Genomic DNA, 22992 nt, shown 5'->3' with positions numbered 1-22992 from the left:
GATTCAAGCCATAGGCCTCGGGGTTGCACCTAGTACTCGGTTAAGTGGGGATTGATGTTCCGGAGGCTAGATATTGATTTGGGAACTTATGTTGATCATTTTTATTGATGATACCTTATATTTGGTTATGACTAGGTGACCGCTAAAGGACTAAAAGTTGATCGTTCTCAAGGGTCGTTCTTTTAATCGTTCTAGCTCGACTTTGAGGTAAGAAAACTGCACCCTGTGTATATGAGACATGCATGGTTGTTATCGAAGCATGTTGGTTGATTATTAGGTATGACATGCATGGTTATTCTTGATGCATGTCAGTTGATTATTAACCGTGACATGCATGGTTGTTATTGGAGCATGTTCGATTGCCGGATATACTGCATATGATGCATGAGAAACATGTGATTAGGACATGCTTTGTATACTGGGTATGATATTGTTCAGAGCTTGAGCCTCTGTGGTTGTGCATGGTCCTAATTGTACTGGTATCTGTTTAGTAAGCATGCTAAATACCTTGTTTATGGATATTGAACATGTGGTATACGATTGGTGGCATGACTTGCTTGTGTATGGCACTGACTAGTCAGGGACCGACTCTAAAGTCGAGAATTACGCATTGAATGGCACTATGGCATTAATACTAGACCGACCCTAGGGTCGAAGAACTTATAAGCGCTTGCCTGGTCTACGACCAGATGACTATAGCCAAGGTATATGACCCCGGTGACTGTTTGTCACATGGCTAAGGGACGTTGTCCATAGTTTCGACTCTAGAGTCGTGAGGAAGGTTATGTTGGTGACTAATCACCTTGCACTTGTCCTAAACAAGCTTAAGTCGAGAATCACGCATTGAATGGCTCTATGGCATAAATGCTAGACCGACCCTAAGGTCGAAGAACTTATAAGCGCTTGCCTGGTCTATGACCAGATGTTTATGGCCAAGGTATATGACCTCGGTGACTGTTTGTCACATGGCCAAGGGACGCTGTCCATAGCACGACTCTAGAGTCGGGAGGAAGGTTATGTTGGTGACCATTCACCTTGCACCTGTCCTAATCAAACTTATGAAAGGATCACTTATCATTTGAGCCCTGGTGACCCTATCGTCACATGGCTAGAAGGAGCGATGCTCATTATTGTGACTTTTGGCTATTGTCACCTATTTTCTTGGACTGATAGTCCTGAATGGTTATTATGATCGTTGTTGATATTATATCATGCTTTATTGTGTTTTCTTGCTGGGCTTCGGCTCACGGGTGCTACGTGGTGCAGGTAAAGGCAAGGGGAAGCTGGACCATCCTTGAGTTGGAGAGCTTGGGTGATGACGTGTACATATGCAGCTGCTCGTCCGCCACGGCCGAGGTTTAAAGTGGAACTAGGGTTGAACCCTGTTTTGCCGCTTAGAACGGCCTATTGTAAATGTTTTCTGTAATAGACTGTGAAACTTTATTTTCGGGATCCCAATGTATATATTAAACGTTTTAGTGAAACGTTACATCCTAACCAAATTTTTAATCCCTAAATCGCTAATCATACTTAGTTTCACGATTTTGGCCAAATGACTCGATTAGCGAGTTTAGCACTGTTTACAAGGCACACCGTAACGGTCCCTGGAGTTTGGGGCGTTACAAAGAATGTTTATTTGATGATAAATTGGGAGTTAGTGAGATCAGGGTGAAATTCTAGAAGTTTTGACTGTAATGTCCCCGGGGAGGTTTTTGGGACCCTGAGCACTAGGTTTTATTTGAGTTTACTTAAGCTTGAAGTAGCTTGTCAGATAGAACGTACATTAGAAAACCTCGCGTTCTTCCCCGTTAGCTCATTTTCATCGTTCGAAGCGTTTTCGAAGATATCTTGAGTTTTAGGAGTCGGAATCAAGCAAGGATCGAGGCATAACGATCCTAGGAAAGATTAGAAGCTTCTTAACCGAAGGATTTGACGAGAAACAACCCAATCAGAGGTAATCTAAGTTTAAAGTTTTGAGTTTTTAGAGTTTCTAAGCTTTGGATTGGCCTTTGTGAATTGTTGAGTTTTTGGTTTGATTGAACCTTCAGTTTTGATGGTTTTGGAGCATTGGGAAGCTTGGGAACTTTGATTTGATGATTTGGTAATGTTTAGGCATGATTTTGGAGGCTTTGGGATGTTGGAGAACAAGTTTGGGCGTGTTCTGGGTTGGGTGTCGTGGCCCTGTTCTTGGAGAGCCGCGGCCCTAGCTTGAAGAAGCAGGTGGGGAAGTTTGTGCCTGCTAGGCGCCACGGCCCTTGCTTCAGTGGTGGCTGGGGGTTGCGGCCCAAGGTGCCAAGGTTGCAGCCCTTGAGCAGGGTTGAGCCCGTTTGAGTGTTTTGGCCCCAAGAACATGGTTTTAGGCCTCGGGATCGTTCCTACTACCCGGATTAGTGGGGATTGATGTCCCGGAGGCTAGATCTTGGTTTGGGAACCCTTGATTATCATTTTATTGATGGTGTCCCATATTTGGTTATGATTAGGTGACCGCTAAAGGACTAAAAGCTAGATCGTTCTCAAGGGTCATTCTTCAATTCATTCTAGCTCGAATCAGAGGTAAGAAAACTGCACCCCATATGTGACATGCATGATTATTCTTGAGGCATGTTGATTGTGTAAATGTGGACATGGATTGATTATTGAATGCTTGACAGATTTTTCTCACTTGTGCATGGTATTGACTCATTAGTCAGAATTGGCATAGGTGTCCGTATCAACTGTGAAGCTGTGACTCATTAGTTAGGTTCGGTAGTGGTACTGGGCACTGGTCACATAGTGCTGACTCATAAGTCAGGACAGCCATAACATGTTCAACGCAAGCCAATAAAGATTATATCTAATCGACATTCTGCATTGGATGACTCAAAGAGCATTAATGCCAGACCGACCTCAAGTTCGATGAATACTATAAGCGCTTGTGTGACTTACCTATCAGTCACTCATCCGTTAAGTTAGAGACTTACCTATCAGTCTCTCGTCTGTTAAGGCTAGTGGCTTACCTAGCAGCCACTCTTCTGTTTAAAGTTAGAGACTTACCTATCAATCTCTTGTCTGTTTAAGGCTAATGGCTTACCTAGCATCCACTCTTCTGTTTAAATTAGTGACTTGCTTATCAGTCACCCAGTATGGTTTTCTAGAACCTCAAAGTGATATTCACTCATCTGCTTAAGAGCTATAAGCTCTGTGTGATTATAATGATAATCATTTGATAATGTTTATATTCAATATTGTGTTTTCTTGCTGGGCTTGCCTGGTCTACGACCAGATGACTATAGCCAAGGTATATGACCCCGGTGACTGTTTGTCACATGGCTAAGGGACGTTGTCCATAGTTTCGACTCTAGAGTCGTGAGGAAGGTTATGTTGGTGACTAATCACCTTGCACTTGTCCTAAACAAGCTTAAGTCGAGAATCACGCATTGAATGGCTCTATGGCATAAATGCTAGACCGACCCTAAGGTCGAAGAACTTATAAGCGCTTGCCTGGTCTATGACCAGATGTTTATGGCCAAGGTATATGACCTCGGTGACTGTTTGTCACATGGCCAAGGGACGCTGTCCATAGCACGACTCTAGAGTCGGGAGGAAGGTTATGTTGGTGACCATTCACCTTGCACCTGTCCTAATCAAACTTATGAAAGGATCACTTATCATTTGAGCCCTGGTGACCCTATCGTCACATGGCTAGAAGGAGCGATGCTCATTATTGTGACTTTTGGCTATTGTCACCTATTTTCTTGGACTGATAGTCCTGAATGGTTATTATGATCGTTGTTGATATTATATCATGCTTTATTGTGTTTTCTTGCTGGGCTTCGGCTCACGGGTGCTACGTGGTGCAGGTAAAGGCAAGGGGAAGCTGGACCATCCTTGAGTTGGAGAGCTTGGGTGATGACGTGTACATATGCAGCTGCTCGTCCGCCACGGCCGAGGTTTAAAGTGGAACTAGGGTTGAACCCTGTTTTGCCGCTTAGAACGGCCTATTGTAAATGTTTTCTGTAATAGACTGTGAAACTTTATTTTCGGGATCCCAATGTATATATTAAACGTTTTAGTGAAACGTTACATCCTAACCAAATTTTTAATCCCTAAATCGCTAATCATACTTAGTTTCACGATTTTGGCCAAATGACTCGATTAGCGAGTTTAGCACTGTTTACAAGGCACACCGTAACGGTCCCTGGAGTTTGGGGCGTTACAAAGAATGTTTATTTGATGATAAATTGGGAGTTAGTGAGATCAGGGTGAAATTCTAGAAGTTTTGACTGTAATGTCCCCGGGGAGGTTTTTGGGACCCTGAGCACTAGGTTTTATTTGAGTTTACTTAAGCTTGAAGTAGCTTGTCAGATAGAACGTACATTAGAAAACCTCGCGTTCTTCCCCGTTAGCTCATTTTCATCGTTCGAAGCGTTTTCGAAGATATCTTGAGTTTTAGGAGTCGGAATCAAGCAAGGATCGAGGCATAACGATCCTAGGAAAGATTAGAAGCTTCTTAACCGAAGGATTTGACGAGAAACAACCCAATCAGAGGTAATCTAAGTTTAAAGTTTTGAGTTTTTAGAGTTTCTAAGCTTTGGATTGGCCTTTGTGAATTGTTGAGTTTTTGGTTTGATTGAACCTTCAGTTTTGATGGTTTTGGAGCATTGGGAAGCTTGGGAACTTTGATTTGATGATTTGGTAATGTTTAGGCATGATTTTGGAGGCTTTGGGATGTTGGAGAACAAGTTTGGGCGTGTTCTGGGTTGGGTGTCGTGGCCCTGTTCTTGGAGAGCCGCGGCCCTAGCTTGAAGAAGCAGGTGGGGAAGTTTGTGCCTGCTAGGCGCCACGGCCCTTGCTTCAGTGGTGGCTGGGGGTTGCGGCCCAAGGTGCCAAGGTTGCAGCCCTTGAGCAGGGTTGAGCCCGTTTGAGTGTTTTGGCCCCAAGAACATGGTTTTAGGCCTCGGGATCGTTCCTACTACCCGGATTAGTGGGGATTGATGTCCCGGAGGCTAGATCTTGGTTTGGGAACCCTTGATTATCATTTTATTGATGGTGTCCCATATTTGGTTATGATTAGGTGACCGCTAAAGGACTAAAAGCTAGATCGTTCTCAAGGGTCATTCTTCAATTCATTCTAGCTCGAATCAGAGGTAAGAAAACTGCACCCCATATGTGACATGCATGATTATTCTTGAGGCATGTTGATTGTGTAAATGTGGACATGGATTGATTATTGAATGCTTGACAGATTTTTCTCACTTGTGCATGGTATTGACTCATTAGTCAGAATTGGCATAGGTGTCCGTATCAACTGTGAAGCTGTGACTCATTAGTTAGGTTCGGTAGTGGTACTGGGCACTGGTCACATAGTGCTGACTCATAAGTCAGGACAGCCATAACATGTTCAACGCAAGCCAATAAAGATTATATCTAATCGACATTCTGCATTGGATGACTCAAAGAGCATTAATGCCAGACCGACCTCAAGTTCGATGAATACTATAAGCGCTTGTGTGACTTACCTATCAGTCACTCATCCGTTAAGTTAGAGACTTACCTATCAGTCTCTCGTCTGTTAAGGCTAGTGGCTTACCTAGCAGCCACTCTTCTGTTTAAAGTTAGAGACTTACCTATCAATCTCTTGTCTGTTTAAGGCTAATGGCTTACCTAGCATCCACTCTTCTGTTTAAATTAGTGACTTGCTTATCAGTCACCCAGTATGGTTTTCTAGAACCTCAAAGTGATATTCACTCATCTGCTTAAGAGCTATAAGCTCTGTGTGATTATAATGATAATCATTTGATAATGTTTATATTCAATATTGTGTTTTCTTGCTGGGCTTTGGCTCATGGGTGCTACGTGGTGCAGGTAAAGGGAAAGAAAAGCTCACCCAACCTTGAGTGGAGAGCTTAGGTGGTGATGTGTACATATGCGGCCACTTGACCACCACGACCAAGGAGTTCTCAGAGGAACTAGGGGGTTTACCCTATTTTTGCCGCTTAGGTCGGCAGGTTTGTAATTTTGAAACAGTAATGACCTTTTTAAGTTATAAATAACTTGTAAATGTTATTATGGGCCCATGAACAATTTTATGTATTAAATAAAACATATCCTTCCCTTTTTATTGAATTTTTCCACCTTAGCCTGTTAATAACACTAAGAACACGTTTTTAACCAAAGGACTCGGGTAGCCGGTCAAATTTCCGGTTCACCGTAACGGTTCTGGGGTAACCAGGGCATTACACAATCAGTCTCAAGAGGAGGAATTCCTCATCCTCAACAAAATCAATTTATTGGTCAACAATTATGACAACCAATGAATGATCGACCAATGAGTTAAAATCGAGGCCAACAACCTCGATGCAACCATTCAGGTGGAAATTATCAATGACAACCAAGGCAGCATCGCTGAAGAAACGACCAAGAAGTGAGCAGTAGCTATTGATCGTCTTTTTGAGATGGTTACAACGATGATGAAGGAGATAGTGGATATTATAATCCTAAAGACAACATCAATATGACGTTCCAATAAGGCCACCTGTGCCCCAAAACATTCTTCCTCGGGATAATGTACATGGCGAAGGATCGTTTGTCCCACCCAATTTTAAGGGTGCATTTGGAAAGCCACCTTGTAATTGGAACTGTGTATAATTCAGAGTAATTACTCAATTTAGCGCGTTTGTCTAACCACATAATTACACAATAACTATGTAATTGAAGGTAATTAAGGGGTCCCAATTATACTAGCAAATTCTCATAGCCCCCATGAGAATTGGATGTAATTACACGGTGTAATTACTGAATACTATCAATTTTAAATAATATATATTACATAGTATTATTTTTCTATGTAATTACTAATTGTTTTACCAAACATGACAATATGAATTCATAAGTAATTACTACTTGACATCTAAACACACCTTGTATTTTAAAATATAGTGTAATTACTCTAATATGATATGTAATCACACTGGAAACAACTGTGTAATTACTAGGCTGTGTAATTACACTACAAATTATGTTTGGATATCAAGTGACAATTATTTATGAATTCTTATTGTCATGTTTGACAAAATAGTTAGTAATTATACAAAAAAAATATATTATGTAATAAATACTATTTAAAATTGATAGTAATTATTAATTACACATAATTCTCATGGGGCTTTAAGAATTAGAAAGTGTAATTAAGACTTCTCAATTACATCTAATTACATAGTTACTATATAATTATATGGTCAGATAAATACGCAAAATCGAGTAATTACTTTGAATTGTACCTAATTTCAATTACAGGGTGGATTTTTTATTGTCTAAACATCAACTAGAGCATTTTGCAATTTTATTTTTTCAATGAATAGTAATAATTTATATTAAAAATATTACTTTCTTTCAATATATTTTGGGAGGATTCTCTTATGCGCCTCAAAAAGGGGTACAGTGCATCCTTTTGGTATTTTTAGCTCGGAGTTATTTTTTGTAAAAAATATTTATAATTGTATATGTTGTAATTATTTAGAGTAAAATTTTTTTGATTTAAATAATTTATGGGTAATGTGTAGAAGTACCTATACTTTACTTTCCATGTCTTCCAATATTTTATTTCTGTCATTTATACCAATTCCAATTAGATTAAAACTTCCATTCATCTAAAAAACTAAAAAAGTAAAACTTCCACCGCTATTACCAATACGTCCACCGCTATTACCAACCAATTCTGAGGTCTTGAATAGGCTAACCAATGTTTTCACCTAGTCTTAGTAGTCTACCTACCTACCTGTCACCAGTGTCAATTCAATGACTCTCCACTCTCATCATCGCTTAACAATACACACTCTTTTTCTCTCTCTGTAATAACTACTCTAATTTGCAGGTCTTCTGTGCCTACCCCACCAAGGTAACTGATTTCCAATCTGATTTGAGGCATACCCATCTTCATATTCTCACTCCCCACGCTTCTATCGCTTCAGTACTCCGCAAAGATAGCCAGGAGAGCCAAATGGGTAGTGATGGAAAGGTCTTCACTTTGGCCCAAGTTTCTGAACACAACACACCAAAGGACTGTTGGCTAATCATTAATGGCAAGGTTATCTCCTTTCCCATTTCTTGATCCCTGCTATAAACTTATGGATGCTTTTGTTTCTGTGTTTTTCTTCTGATCCAAGTAGATTATAAGGCATTTACATTGTGATTCCACTTCTTGGAGCGACTAAAAATTGAAGAAAAAAAATCCCTTATTTGAAATCTCACTTGGCATTTCATTGTTTCTGTGTTTTTCTTCTGTTCAAATTGTGTGGTGTGTGTGTGCCTTGTCTTTTTTTGCTTCCCCTGACAAAGTAGCTTTTGCCAACATTAATGGTTTTTTGCATGTTTGGAGTGGTGATGATGGATTACATTACATGTTAACTGGTACTGTTGTTCGTTTAATTAACTGGTTATACGTACTCCTTTTTTTAAGTCTCGAAATGGTTTCTTTCAAAGTTTGGATTTTTTCCTCCAGTGAAGTTTAAACCTTTGCATGTGATTTATCTCATGGTTATGGTTTATCCTAGGATACCTCTATATGATTTTTTATTTATTTATCAAGTTTCTTTTGGTATATAATGGTGTATCTATTTATACTTCATAATCCACGCATCCCCACAGAACATAAAAAAATAGCTGGTTGTAGATTTTTACTCTGTTATCTATTTTTGAACTTTTGATTTCTTGATTTAAGTGAGATTTCATGAGTTCACATAAGGACCTGGTCTGTGTTTAATGATTTCCTAGAATTTAGTATATCGTCTTTGTTGTGATTTTGGTGTTCTGCTTTCAGTATTGGATCTTCATGGTTATGATTACTGCTTGTAGAAGCCTGAATCTTTTAGCTTGTGTCTATATGTATGTTTGGTCCTGATTGTGTGACCTTCTCCAATGTTAAATCTTTTCATAATCACTAATATTGTTGAGGACTTGACAACAAAAGGAAATTCCTTATCTAATTGGTGGATGTATTTGAGAAGCTGCTCAGCTCTTGTATTACTTGTGACTTGTGAGGTTGATTTTCCATTTTAGTTCCTGACTTTCTTCATATGAGATAAGCTGAACTGTATCATGTTGGTTGGACTTGTGTTAATCCACTGACAAAATTATTATAGTTCAATGACCATAAGTTTCAAGAATAGAAAAATCTTCAAATATAAGAGTGTCTTTTTAGAAATTTTCTTTGGAGAGTGGAAGGTCATAGAGAGTGCTCTTGTGTATGTGATGGGGAATCTCTTTGACAGTGCGAAATATACATTAGCATCCCGGTTTTGTGAAATCATACATTCAAAACTTCCATTTGCTGAAAATGAAAGTTGAGTTTCAACTTTGTGTCTATAATTGGTACAAATAGCTCATTGTGTGACCTTACTCACCATGGTTGAGATTCGTCTATATTCTAGGTGGGATCCGACCAAAATGGTCTCTTAGGTTTGTAAGATTTTCTCTTAAGAAACTGGCAAGGCTGGGGTTGGCTACATGTCAAGTAATTTCAAATGATTGGGAAGAGATTAGCCTAACATTGTTATATGGTTTGAGTTATTGATGGCATTGCTTCTGAGCAAATTGATGTTTGGTTGTATGGCTTCTCATGATTCTGGTTTGCTTGGGATGGTACTTTTATGAAATCCATGAAGAAATGCATTGAAAAAAGGAACAATAAAAGGCATGAATATGGACACAACTATCACGATAAATGTCATAAATTGAGCTTTGATCAATGTAGTTTTAGACTATACATAATTGGTAGCCTTAGTAGATGATCACTTGTCATCTCCTGACACAAGTTTTTCTTCTTTTGCCTTTTTATACTAAAGCATTTTTTTTTAAATATAAAGAACAGCTAGTGATTACCAATTTGTTAAATTAGCCCAGCTGGGGTTTGAACCCAAAACCTCTTACTTACAACACATACACCCAACCACTTGGGGTTGATCTGTATCATCTTGACTTGGTTTTGAATTTCTCTCTCTGTATATATATATATATATATATATAATATATATATATATTGTTTTCTTTTTTCTTTATATGAGCTGATTCAAGTAACAAGTTCCCACAGCTTTTCAATTTAGAACTAACACACAAATTCAAATCTGCACTCCATTTTTATTCTTTTATTGATATACATTGTTTTTTTTTTGTGGAGATTTTTTAATTGGAGATTAAACTATAACAAAGACATGCTCATCCTCTATTTATTTATTTTCAAAGAAAAATTATGTATGAGCAAAAAGTGAAATATAAAAGCATATGTTCCTACTAAGATCTTAAACAGAAAGAGTTATCTGCTATCTTAGTATTTGTTTCAAAGCTTAGTATTAATTTGAGAAGTGTATAACTGCACATTGCTGCGGGGCGTAGGTCTAACCTTTTCCATAACAATTATGAATGATGTTCTCTTGTAATCGCTCCTCATTTTTAATGCTTCTCCACAAGTTTTAGATATAGTCCCCAGCTGAGGGGTTTTTTTTTTCTCCCCTGAAACTTGTAGCTTTAAGAGTTGCTGTTTCCTTCAAGATGAAATCATTTAAAAGCTTTATAGGCTACTTATTCCAGTTACTTTGGATAAACTTTGAAACCTTTCTATTTGGTGAAACAGGTGTATGATGTGACCAAGTTTTTGGAGGACCACCCTGGTGGTGATGATGTTTTGTTATCGGCAACAGGTATGGTTTCAGCCAATTTTTCTCGAGTAAATGTGTTTCAGCTTTACTAATAAATTGCACATATGTGAAAGGAATATTACAAATAACATCAGCCTAGATAAAAGTGATAACTTATATTTACAGAAAGTGAAGACCTCCTGAAAGTAGTAAAAGGCTTATTTTTAAAAACTCTTCACAAAATAATCATTTTGCACGATTGAGAATGGTCAAGAAAGACTAGTTTGCAAAAAATTCAAAACACAGGCCTTTTACTGTTCTATATTGCAAAAGAACCAAAATCATGCTTTCAGGTTGTAAATTCAAAAGTTTTTTATTCCATACACAGTGTACTATAGCTTGGAGTTGGATTCTGTTTTTTGAATTGTGTACTGCTTGAAAACATGTTTATCGTTTTTTTTCGATTATAATAGGGAAGGATGCAACGGATGATTTCGAGGATGTGGGTCATAGTGATAGTGCTAGAGACATGTTGAAAGAATACTATGTAGGCGAGATCGATGTCTCAACTATTCCAAAGAAGACAACTTATTCACCTCCAAAGCAGCCTTACTACAATCAAGACAAGACATCTGAGTTTATTATCAAGCTTCTGCAGTTCTTAGTTCCCCTTGCAATCTTGGGTATTGCCGTTGGCATCCGCTTTTACGCCAAATCACTCTAAGGCTCTACTTCTAGTTAGTGTTTGTTTGGTGATAGACCATTACTTGTCTAGTTATGCTAGCTATTTGAGACTGCATCATTATCTGTATTTGTTGCTTGTTGCAAGTTGGGATCAGAGCTAAGTTAAGTGTAACTTAGTGTGTTTGTCCTTTCTTTTTCTCTAGAATAATGATATTGTATGACCTTAATTCATCCTTAGTAAAAAAAAGAAAGATTATAAATGGAGACTATATGGTACTATGTTCATCTCTAATCTCTATTTCAATATACTTCACTCTCAACAAATTGGACTTTGGGCTTGCTTGGCAACAGGTTGGTTAATACTACTAGAGATATTATGCATATGGAACCTTTAAGATAAGAAATGTAATACAATTTGAAACATTTGGATAAAGAACAATTCTGTAAACTTGGGGGTGTTTTGAGCCTTTCTTAGTATTTACAAGCAAAGTATGTGATCACAAGTTTTGAGTTTGTTTAAACAAGGTATTTCGAGTGTTAGCATGAGAGTAGAAGTGTTGGACATGGGCTTTAACAATTATGGACTAAAAGCCCATATACAAGTGTGGGCCAAAAATGGGCCTTACCATGCCCTTAAGTGTCAAATTCTCTTCAAGTGTTTAACAAAATGGCCAAATTGTTGACTTTTCTTTTCAATGCAGCAACATTGTCATCATATCAGCTAAAAAGGGACATTAATCCCAATCACTCAATTTTTTGTATTTTTGAGGTTCATATATTGGTACATGATTGTATAAGAATTTTACCCCTAATAAATTAAATGATTATATATAGGGAATTTACTTATTTGGTACCTGTAATTTTGCAAAGTATTATTTTGGTACCCTTATTTTTTAATAATTCTTATATGGCACCCTATATTTTAAAATCATACATATTTGGTACCCTAAATTTGGATTTGATAGATAAAATTTTGTCAAAATGACCAAACTGTCATTAGTTGTATGTAATTAAGTAATTAAATATAAATTTGGAACTCGTATAATTGAGAGCATTTTGACTAAATTTGTAAAATTTTATTAATTAAATTTGAGTTTAGGGTATCAAATATGTACGATTTCAAAATACAGATACTAAATTAGCGTTATTGTAAACACAGGGTACAAAAATAATACTTTGCAAAAATACTGGTACCAAATGGTTAACCATCCTTTTATATATATATATATATAAATATATATATACTTATTTAAGAGGAGTCCTAGATTAAGCCACTTGTAATGCCTCTAAAGTTTGTTTTGTATCTATCCACAGCTCAATCTGGCCCTATGATTGAGTGCAATTTACAAACAACACATGTTTGCAAGACAGCAAATAGATTGGAGGGACCCCAATAAAATGAAGGTAGATATGCATGATCTGAATATTTATATATATATATATACATATATACACACACACACATATAATATGCATGTTTTATCTTTTTTCTTCAATCATCTTATGTAAGTTTGTATAGTGTTTCACTATGGTACAATACACAATCTAGTAAAAAAAGAAGATGAGTGCTGCTGTTTGTAAATATTCTCAGGAGATAGAGCTCTCTAAAAAAGTGGCTTTAAATTATGTAAAAACTAAAAGAGGTGTCAAAATCAATGCAAAGGAGGAGTAAGAGGAGTATAGGACCACCTTAGTTAATAGTTATGAATCAAATAGTAAATGGTTTATGAGAATGGGATGGTGGCAGGACCCCTTAAAAGATACTCTGAGTTCTGAAAATGCTAAATTGAAAACCCAAGAGAGACAGCTACATTTCTAGGCTTAATGAAACGTTTACAGTTAACAGTTTATGTATGACCACAAATGTCCAAAACGATGACGTTTACTAACAACTCTTTCAGATTGATAAGCCTCCAAATCATAGACAGAATGGGTCAATCTGTTTATGCCCTGCCCCACTATCATCACTTCGAAAAAAGTTAAGAGACCAAAGGTGGTGGTGGATCAGCCTAGTTTTCTTTATCTCTTATGTGAGTGTGAAGACATTTTAGCCTCATTTGGATGAGTTTAGCAGAGAACCATATATATTTTAGGCTATTTTACATGACCATATCTATCTATATATTGAAAAAAATAAAATTATATACTAGTAACTTTGTCAGATGATTGGTTATGAGTTTAGATGACATAAGTGGTTTCAAAAGTTATCTAAAGTTGTGCATTTTGTATATTTAGAATCACTTAAATAAAAATGTTTAAAATATAATACGAAGTGTTCGACAAAATAATCTTATTTTTACCGTTACTATGCACAATAATTTTGTTTTAATTTTTGCAAGATATCATTTCGGACATCCCGGACACCCCCTCAATAGTTTGTCGAAAATTTTAAACACCGTATTTAGATTCTCAACACCATGTTTGGAAGAGCAATTTGTAAGAATTTATCAAATGAATGTCATTTTGCAAAGTGACTATAAAATGGTCAATAATAATACAAAATTTTAGATTTATAATACAATTTAATTATATTACTATTCTTACAATAAAAAGATCTCAAATATGTTACCAAATAAATGAATATGCTCTATTTTTTTCTTTCCATATTAAGTCATACCAAATACCTCATACCTCATACAAGTGTTAGTGGTATATTACTAAGTATAATTGAAGAAAACTACATGAACAGAAAAAGTTAAATTAGACTGTCAATATAATTGTGAAGAGATACATTAATATGTTTAATTAGAAATTATATGAATGTATTCCTACTTTACATCACAACTTTCAAAATAGAACAATAATAGGTGGCACAATCAAGGTTTAGAAGACATCAAAGGTGGGCTATCAACCATTTTTTCATATATTAGTTTTTTAAGACATTTTCACCCTTAAATTTAAATGTTACTCAGAAGGGTAAAACTTTTAAGAAACAATAGTCAAAGCCACACTCCTGCAAGTAGGAGAATCATTTTGTTTTCTGGGGTCTTCCATTGGTGAGTAAATAATCAATGTTCAAATTGAAAAACTTAAAAAGATAATCTGTCTTGAAAAGATTTGATTTGAATGTGTTATAGTTTCATTGGAAATTGAAGATTCTTCGGTTTTCAACTATAGTACTATTCTAGACAACATCAACTTCCACCATAACCACCAATTTACCCTCTTTTTTTTAAATATAAAAAAAACCCACCAAAATTTTCTTAGCTAAATACCCACCACAACAATATAATGTATTAAAAATTAATCAAATATACAAAGATATTTACTGTTGCCGTGTGAAGCAGATAGTGTATGATTGAATAAGATAGGAATCTTTTGTATATGACTTTGTGTGGAAATGAACAGTTTTCACATTTGCAGACTTCCCATTTTGCTGTCTTAATATGACAGTTGGCCTTTGTTTTTTGTCTCACAATGGTAATCTTAATCTCCACATGAAAACAGTTCATAGGCCATGGCCATGGACAATTCCTCCTGTCATCTTAATAACTAGTACAATTTTTTAATCATTCGACATATATTTTTGAAGGACAAAAAATTTCTCTTACAAGTCATAAGTGTTTCAAAATTGTTCTATTTTCATTTAGATTTTTTTTTATAAAATTACTTGAGCAATTAGATAAAAAAAAATAGACCGTCACCTTTTAGCACAAGTGGAAGTGGTGGCCACCTTTGGTTTTATAGCGAAAGGTGAAGGGTTCGAACCGATTCGAATTCTGTAATTATTATGTAAATATATAAACATAGGATAATTCTCTTATAGAGACTTCATTTTAAGTCTTACCGGTAAGGCTTTCAGTGTTCTCAACCCTTGAACAGTTTTCGGTGTGATTTTTTTTTATGACCGTGTATATTGTAGCTATTTACAGCATTCTGCAAATTTTCAGAAAATTCCGAATAGTTTACAATACCGAAAATTAGGTTCAAACATGTTGCATACGTGACTAATTTTTTTTATGCGCGTGGAAAACAACATGTTTGAACCTAGTTTTCGGTACTGTCAACTATTCGGAATTTTCTGAAAATTTGCAGGATGCTCTAAATAGCTACAATATACACGATCATAAAAAAAAGTCGCGCCAAAAACTGTTCACGGGTCGAGAAACACTGAGAACTCTACCGGTAAGGCTTAAAGTGAAACTCCTATAGAAAAATTATCCTATAAACATAATTATATAATAGATATTTTTTTTAAAATAATGGGATTTGATTCATTTGAACCCTTCTTTCCTTTCCCATGTGACACGTATTGTTCTCTTTATTTGGGTGTTGGTGGTATGTGCTACTGGTATTGAAGATCTTTATTTGGGTTGTGTTGGATTGAGAATTATCGCAAGTATTGAGAATAAAATTTGTTAACATGTACTAAATTGTAACTAAAAGAAATAGATCAAAGCAAAAGAAAAAGTTGCATGTACCAAAAAAGTTCTTTATAATCCCAATACCAAAGTTGGTAGTTTCCTTTCCTCAGCTACTACCTATACCAAACCATATTACCATTTACAATGTGGAATTGGGGTGAAGAGACTAATGAATAAAACAAAGAGAAAGGAATCTTCTTCCTTGGGTCTATTAATTGATATATTTTTTTAGCACTTTACTGCTCTCTGAACTTTCTATTTTTATTTTTTTAGGTTTGTTATGCAATATCTAATTAAGACAACAACCTTTACTAAAGTTCATGCATTATGCTTATGGTTATATAATGGTATATCTTTCTGGATCTTCTCATCTCATCTCTGCCCCTTAAAACTTTAGAGAATTGAATAAAATAATAGCTAGTTCAGAGCTCATAATTGGCCATTCTACAATGACTATAGTAGTACAAAACTTGTGACCCTTGTATACACAGTTAGGTAACAAAAATAAAAATAAAAAGTGGGACAAGATTCTTCCAAACATCACCCAAAAAAACAAAGTACCCTACCATTATAAGCAAAACGCACCAACCAGTTGGTTTCTTGGTTCTTTGGTTCTCAATAATAATAGTATTTTGATGTATATATCAATGTGGGGTAGCTAAGTCATAAAAGGTTGTTGAAAGATGCATTGTCCCCCACTAGAGTCAAAAAGGCCAAAATTTTAACTGGTGAGAACACAGAAGATGATAGAGGAAAGGACATGGATGTTATGAGAGGGGAAATGGGGCATGTTTATTCCATAAGAGTTTTTTTCTAAAGTTCCATCAGTACAAGTATGGACAAAGAAGAGGAGGAAAATACAGTACAAAGAGACCCAAAATCTAGTAAATATTTTTTTTTTTGCTGTACCAGATACATTAGTGACCTACCTGACTGAACCCTAAACCTAACACTAATACTTCATACCCTTTTCTCCTTCCTTCTTCTTTTCCCCTCTTAAGATGATGATCTGTTAGACAAAGGAGTTGTGATTTGTAATTTGTTGTGTACTTCATAACCTCTGTTATGTTACAGACCATTAGTCTAGTCTACACATCTTTGATACTCCCTACTTCTTTACAAGTAAAAGAAAGGTTGATGGAAAATGGAAATAATACCATCCACCTTTACAACTAAAAAAAAAAAAAAGAAAAAAGCTAATTCCTGCTAGTCTAAAATCTTCTAAGACCAAGTTCAACCAAGAATATGCAGGAAAGGAAAGCCCAGACGGTCGTCTAGGAATCCACCTTCTCCCAACAGTAACGCCCGGGGAGTGGTTTGTCGTTCACAGGATCGAAATTGTACCTGCAGATATTCGAAAATCTCCAACTATTAAATTTACATGTATATATATAAAAAAAAAAGCTTCAGAACTTGACAACTATCATGAAAATTGTTGCATACTTGTCAATGAATTGTTTTTGCTGCTCCACTTCGGCACCAGCAAAAAACTCATCCATTTCATTTGCGGTCGGTATATGTCTCTGAGATGAGTTCTGTATTCTCCGGTTAGTATCGGCTGAGTTAGTAGGCCTGGTAGTAGAACCAGGTGTTCTGATTGTATCTGGATCCCTTATCAGACTGGAAGGAGTAGACTCTCTTGTGCTCCTGTCACAAAGAAGATTAATGTGCATGAGGAATTACAAGCAATGTAGCAAAAGCATCTTAACAAGACAAAAGCAAGGCATGGTTTTTTAATGAAAAGAGAAGGGCTTGAACTTTAGCTAAAATTAAGTATCAACACAAACTAAAACCCAAAAAAACAAAACAAAAAAAAAAGTTTTTCCTTCAAAAACCCGTAAAGACAACCCTGTTACTTTTGATCTCTGTTACCTAACCCAAAAGCCAATCATGCAGATAGCATAGCAGCAGGGTTATCAAATTTGTATGATCCTAATTTTAAATGTTAAGGACCCACCAATCATGCATAAAATAACAACTCCAACACACGCAATATGCATTAATGCTAGAGTTACTAGTACAACCACTGTTTTAGGTTTAGTAAAAAACTTTTTTCTTTTTGCATTTTCCATTTGTAAAAACCACACTAGGTTTGGTTCAGCTTTTTAGCCACAAAAAAGTTAGTTCATTTTTTTTTTCTGTGCGCCATACTGAAGATACAGCATCTGACACTTTTTTAAACTACTAATTTTCATTTCTCCTGCTCTGAAATCTCTCACTTGAGAAACAGCAGACTCTCTCTCTGACAGTCATATATTACTAGACCAAAATTTCCAGAAAACGTAAGAGAAAGGTAATTTGACGAAATAACTGAGCAGTGAGCACAACTCCTTAACGGCTAACATTTTGATCTGATCTTCACTAACAGATTGTGTCATTTCTTTTATGTCCAAAAATAACAAATGAGAAAGAAACATATTGATCATTTCAAGCCAAAATCACAGAATGACAATTTCTAAAAAAATTCAACAATATCAAGCTGAAGAAAATACACTTGCTAATAATCTAATAACCCATGAAGTAAAAGGAAAGAAAAAGAATAAAAAAGGAGTAAATAACTTTAGGTTCAGCAACAAAAAAAAAAAAACATTTTTGCATACATAAATGAGAGAGAGAGAGAGAACGGGGTTTGGCTACAGCCGATAACAATGAAAATCTGATAAAACATTAAAGTCGAAATCAGTTGACCAAAAAATAAAAAATAAATGCTTTAGCTTTACTTGAAGGTGAAAGTTTCTTAGACATTTACGTATGATGAAATGAAAGTATCAGACTCTGATAACAGCTGCAGAGAAAACACTTTAAAATAAGGGAAAGAATCAAACCTTAGAGAGGGTAAGTAATCCAAATCCTATAGAGCATAATAGGGCATGTCTATTAGTAATTTGAGTTTGGTTAAGCCAAATGATTTTGCAGAGACCCAAAAATTGAAACCCAGTTCTTTATATATCAATCAATCCAAATTTTATTATAATTTTTTCTTAAAAAATGGGGGAAAACAAGGACGTTGAAAAGAAGTTAACAACAAGGAAAAGGGGGGAACTCTTCAAAAAAATTTAGACAAAAGAATTCTTACAGATTTTTTTTTTAAAATGTGCATTTCATTTAATCTATTGCTAAGATAGCCATTGGAATTAGTCCTCACAAAAAGGAGAAATCCAAGATAAAATTTGAATTTTCCTATTTCATAGTCTGACAGAAATTGCAGAAACCCTAAAATAAAGGGACTCAACGGCTAAAACAACAGTTACGTTACAAAACCACTAAGAGAACATTGTAATTAGTAGCATTAATTTTGAAATGGGTAAAAATAAAATATATCCGTAGCTAAAAATTTCTCCAAATTTTCATTCTTGGTGTATTTTGTAGCCAAGTAAGAATAATAGAAACCAATAAAAGCAGCAGCAAAGAAAAATAAAATTGAACCCAAAAGAAAATGATTCAGCCAAAGATGAGAGAAACAAAGAATAACCCACCTCTCTCTACCCTCAAATTCCAACACATTCTCTCCAAATGAAGCTTCTTCAATACCCAAATCACCATTGCTGATTCCTTGTTGAACATGTTCGCCGTGACCCACAATTTCCTTGGCCTCCTCATCACCAGCCTTCTTCTGGCCACCGCTCTCGACATCGTTCAGGACGCGCTCGAGCGAGATGGAAACAGACCCAGAAGAAGGCACGGGACCCACCCTGAGGCTGGAGCTCGCCCTAGGGTTTTGCACGCAACCCAATTTCGTCACCTGCTGTTTTTGCCTCTTGCCTCCGTCTTGGCTCGGCGTCACAATTGGCGGCTTCACCAACCGCCGACTCCTGAGCTGGATGTAAGAGCCGGAACTCGTAGCCGTCGGAGCCGAGGACGGCGACCTGGCCGGCGGCGACTTCTGAAGTCTCCGCAAGGCCAAAGTCTTGGCTCGGGTCCGAACCCCGAGGGAAGCCTGTGAAACCTCCATTACTGCCACTTCGCCTGCTGCCTTGGCCTTCCTCATGTACTTGCCCATCTGCACCGCTAATCTCTCATTGAAGAGAGAGAAAGAAGGAGGAGAGAGAGAGAACTGTGGATGGTTAGGGGGGACGGGGTTCGTTTGTAGAGAGAGAAAGAGAAAATGGAGAAAGGAAAATGTAGAGAGGAGGAAGGTGTGGTATTTGTACTCGCGAGTAGTAGAGAATAATAGTATAGTATTATAGCGTGGTCTTTTGGCCCTGTGTGTTAATATTATATATATATTACTATTTTCTACTGGAAAATATTGAAAGGGTAGGGTTGGGTAGGGTTGGGTTGGGTTGGGGTTGGGGTTTCAGGGCCACACTGTACTTTCGCTCTTTCTCCTTCTCTACCCCATTTTATCATCTCTTCATTGTATCGCGATATTTTCATTTTCATTTTCATTTCCATTTTCTACTCCTTTCCTAATTTCGATGCTGATTTTTTATTCTAATTTTTGGGATAATTGGTTTTGTAAAAAGAAGGGGAAATACTCATTTGTTACCTTATGTCTTTGCAAAATATTATTTTGGTATCTTCTGTTTTCAATAATACTCATATAGTACCCTGTATTTTAAAATCGTACATATTTGGTACCCTAAACTCAGATTTAATAGATAAAATTTTATCAATTTAATCAAACTACTGTCGATTATGTAAGTTACAAATTTAAATTTAATTATATATAACTGATGACAGTTTGATCATATTGATAAAATTTTATCTATTAAATCTGAGTTTAGGGTACCAAATATGTATGATTTTAAAATATAGGGGACCATATGAGCATTATTGAAAACAGAGGGTACCAAAATGATACTTTGCAAAAACACAGGGTACCAAATAAGTATATTCCCTAAAAAGAATGATATCCATATTTTCTTCTATTGGTACTATTGGCATCTAATTCTACTAACATAAATTAATTTTGATCCATTTTTTTAATAGTAGTGTTATTGTATTCATAGTAAATCTGTAAAATTTCAGGAAAATTAAGATTATTTATGTGTTTTTTTTTTAAAGAAAGGAAGAGATATATTCAATCAAACTAAACTAACCAATACACACTACAATAAGCAGCTACCAAACAATTACAAGTTGTTTAAAGACAACATTACATTTTTTTCTTTAGCATTCAGCTTTGAATTATAAAGTTGAGCTCTAATTTGGACAATTTTCTTCACTTGGTCACTAATAGAACCAACCGAGCCACAAATATTTTAAAAAACGCACCGATTCCTATTACACCAGATCAGATAGATTACTGCAGCAACTGTGACCACATTCAGCTCCTCAAATTTTTTTACTCGTGAAAAAATAGACTACTTGAATTTTATTTTGGGCATAATAAAATATTCAATTTTTTCTGAAATTTCGACAAGAGACCTGCTATGATTATAATGAACATCATCATAAAATAAAAATTGATTTACGTGCCTAAAATAGGACCGTACCTTACTGGTGTCTTACCGTAGCGTACATTACTTTAGAATTTTCCTTTATAAATATTATTAAAATTTATATAATTTTTTTAAAAAATATAATATTATTTTGCACTACTTGATTTTTAATGAATATATGTATGAATTCTTTATTTTTTGAAAAATATTTTTTTAACCCCATTTTAAATTTAATTCTAGTCAAAATAATTTTAAGTATAACAATGTAAAGATCGATATTCGTCAAAAATTCTCATGTTTCCCAAGTCGATAACTCGATAAATAAATTCTAAAGATAAAAAATATTTTGACCAAAATCAAACTAAATAAATTATTTTGAACCAATTTATAAGATACAAGGTCCAAATCAATATTTAGGAAAAACATGGAGTCAAAAATAATATTATCCCTTTTTTAGATAAATATGTTTAACATTTTTTTTACCTGCCAATCCAATTTTGTATCACTTGTGACAAATAAAAAATATTAATAAATATTTTTAATTAAATTGTTCTAATGTTTTATATATATTTTTGTTGGTGAGGCCAGAAATAAGTTATGAATTTATCAGTTACCTCCAATTGATTTTGGTTATGAATATGAAGTTGAATTAAAGACAAGCCATAGTTTATGGGAAGTTCTGCGTTAATTGATGTTTGTATAATGTAGATAATAATTTTGATTGTTTTTCAACAAATTCAAACTATTTTTTGCTTCATCATTGTTATTTATTTATTTATTATGACATCTATCTTTCTTGATTTCAACACTGTCGGTAAGATTCTTCTCTTCTAATTTACTTTTGTGTTCCAAAATTCATTCTATTCTACAAGATTATATGTTTTTTTATTCTAGATCCAAATAAATTAATAAATATATTAAATATACAATTATTTTTCCAACCTTTTTTGAGTGCAAAATAATTCAACAGAAAATATAATTATTTATTACACATTCATAATTTTACAACAACACGTTTACTTATTATTTATAACTTTTTACAACAACACATTTACTTATTATTTAGGGTTTATGTTTTTTTGTCCTGTGCTTTGTCTCATTATTTGTTTGGATTATGTGTTTTGACAATTTTTTTTTTGTACCCTATATTTTGTAAAATGGTTAAAATAAAACCCTAAACCCGATTTTGGTCAATGTTTTATCAACTAAAATTACAAATAATTTACCAAACTAACAATTCAGAATAAAAATAAAATCATTCTGCTTAAAAATTATGTTGTTATATTCAATTTTTTCTTCATCAAAATTGAGTTTAGGGTTCTATTTGAACCATTTTACAAAACATAGGGTCCAAAAAGTAATTTGTCAAAATACAGGGTCCAAACAGATAATGAGACAAAACACATAGTCCAAAAATATATATACCCTATTATTTATAACTTTTGTTTTTTCACCTTATAAATATATTTTTTTTTGTCACAAGATACTGTTCTATATTAAGAATGCATCGAAATGCAGTTATTGATAGGATGAGGGGTTTCTTTTATTCAAGAAAGCTCATCATCTAGCTTAAAGACATACTTAACTAATTTATGGGACACACTTTTAAAGTTACGATTGAATTAGACAATAAAAACTTAATGTAAGGAAAAATAACTCTTAACTCATTATTACACACCGCAAAACTGTCTAATGCTAAGACCAGGGACAACGAATCAGAGAAAAAAATATTTGACCAGAAAACCAATAGCTCACGCCCAACTTAATCCCATAAAAACAGCTAGTACTTCTGGCTGAAAAGCTCATAATAACGAGTTTTAAGTATTGAGAAATGTATCTAACCAAAGAGGAATCCTTTGGTTAGACACTAAGAAATTATTTAATATTGTTGAGAGATCGATACTATCATTATTCCCAAATTTTGCTTAGTGAAATCAAGATAATTGTCTG

The 22992-nt window shown here is 35.1% G+C and overlaps 2 protein-coding genes across 3 annotated transcripts; one reads left to right on the top strand and one right to left on the bottom strand.

Annotated features, from left to right (window-relative positions):
- Window positions 1–7726: 7726 nt before the first annotated feature.
- Window positions 7727–11563, top strand: LOC133819792 (cytochrome b5). Of its 2 annotated transcripts, XM_062253133.1 has the most exons (4): window positions 7727–7876; window positions 7950–8065; window positions 10607–10673; window positions 11084–11563. In XM_062253133.1, exons 2-4 carry the CDS (start codon window positions 7979–7981, stop codon window positions 11332–11334), a joined length of 405 nt encoding a protein of 134 aa, XP_062109117.1. In that variant the 5' UTR covers window positions 7727–7876; window positions 7950–7978; the 3' UTR covers window positions 11335–11563. The 2 variants fall into 2 exon arrangements, with proteins under 2 accessions (XP_062109117.1, XP_062109116.1); XM_062253132.1 differs by having other exon boundaries at window positions 7745–8065.
- A 4862-nt stretch (window positions 11564–16425) lies between these two features.
- On the bottom strand, window positions 16426–19819 carry LOC133819791 (cyclin-dependent kinase inhibitor 5). The gene is made up of 3 exons (XM_062253131.1): window positions 19135–19819; window positions 17102–17305; window positions 16426–17002 (listed from the first exon to the last, which is right to left on the bottom strand). Exons 1-3 carry the CDS (start codon window positions 19656–19658, stop codon window positions 16933–16935), a joined length of 798 nt encoding a protein of 265 aa, XP_062109115.1. The 5' UTR covers window positions 19659–19819; the 3' UTR covers window positions 16426–16932.
- Between the last annotated feature and the right edge of the window lie 3173 nt (window positions 19820–22992).

The sequence above is a fragment of the Humulus lupulus genome, chromosome 2, assembly GCF_963169125.1.
Source record: "Humulus lupulus chromosome 2, drHumLupu1.1, whole genome shotgun sequence".
Classification (NCBI taxonomy): domain Eukaryota; kingdom Viridiplantae; phylum Streptophyta; class Magnoliopsida; order Rosales; family Cannabaceae; genus Humulus; species Humulus lupulus.
Note: the sequence above shows the minus strand (reverse complement) of the source record. Positions and strands in the feature narration are given on the sequence as shown.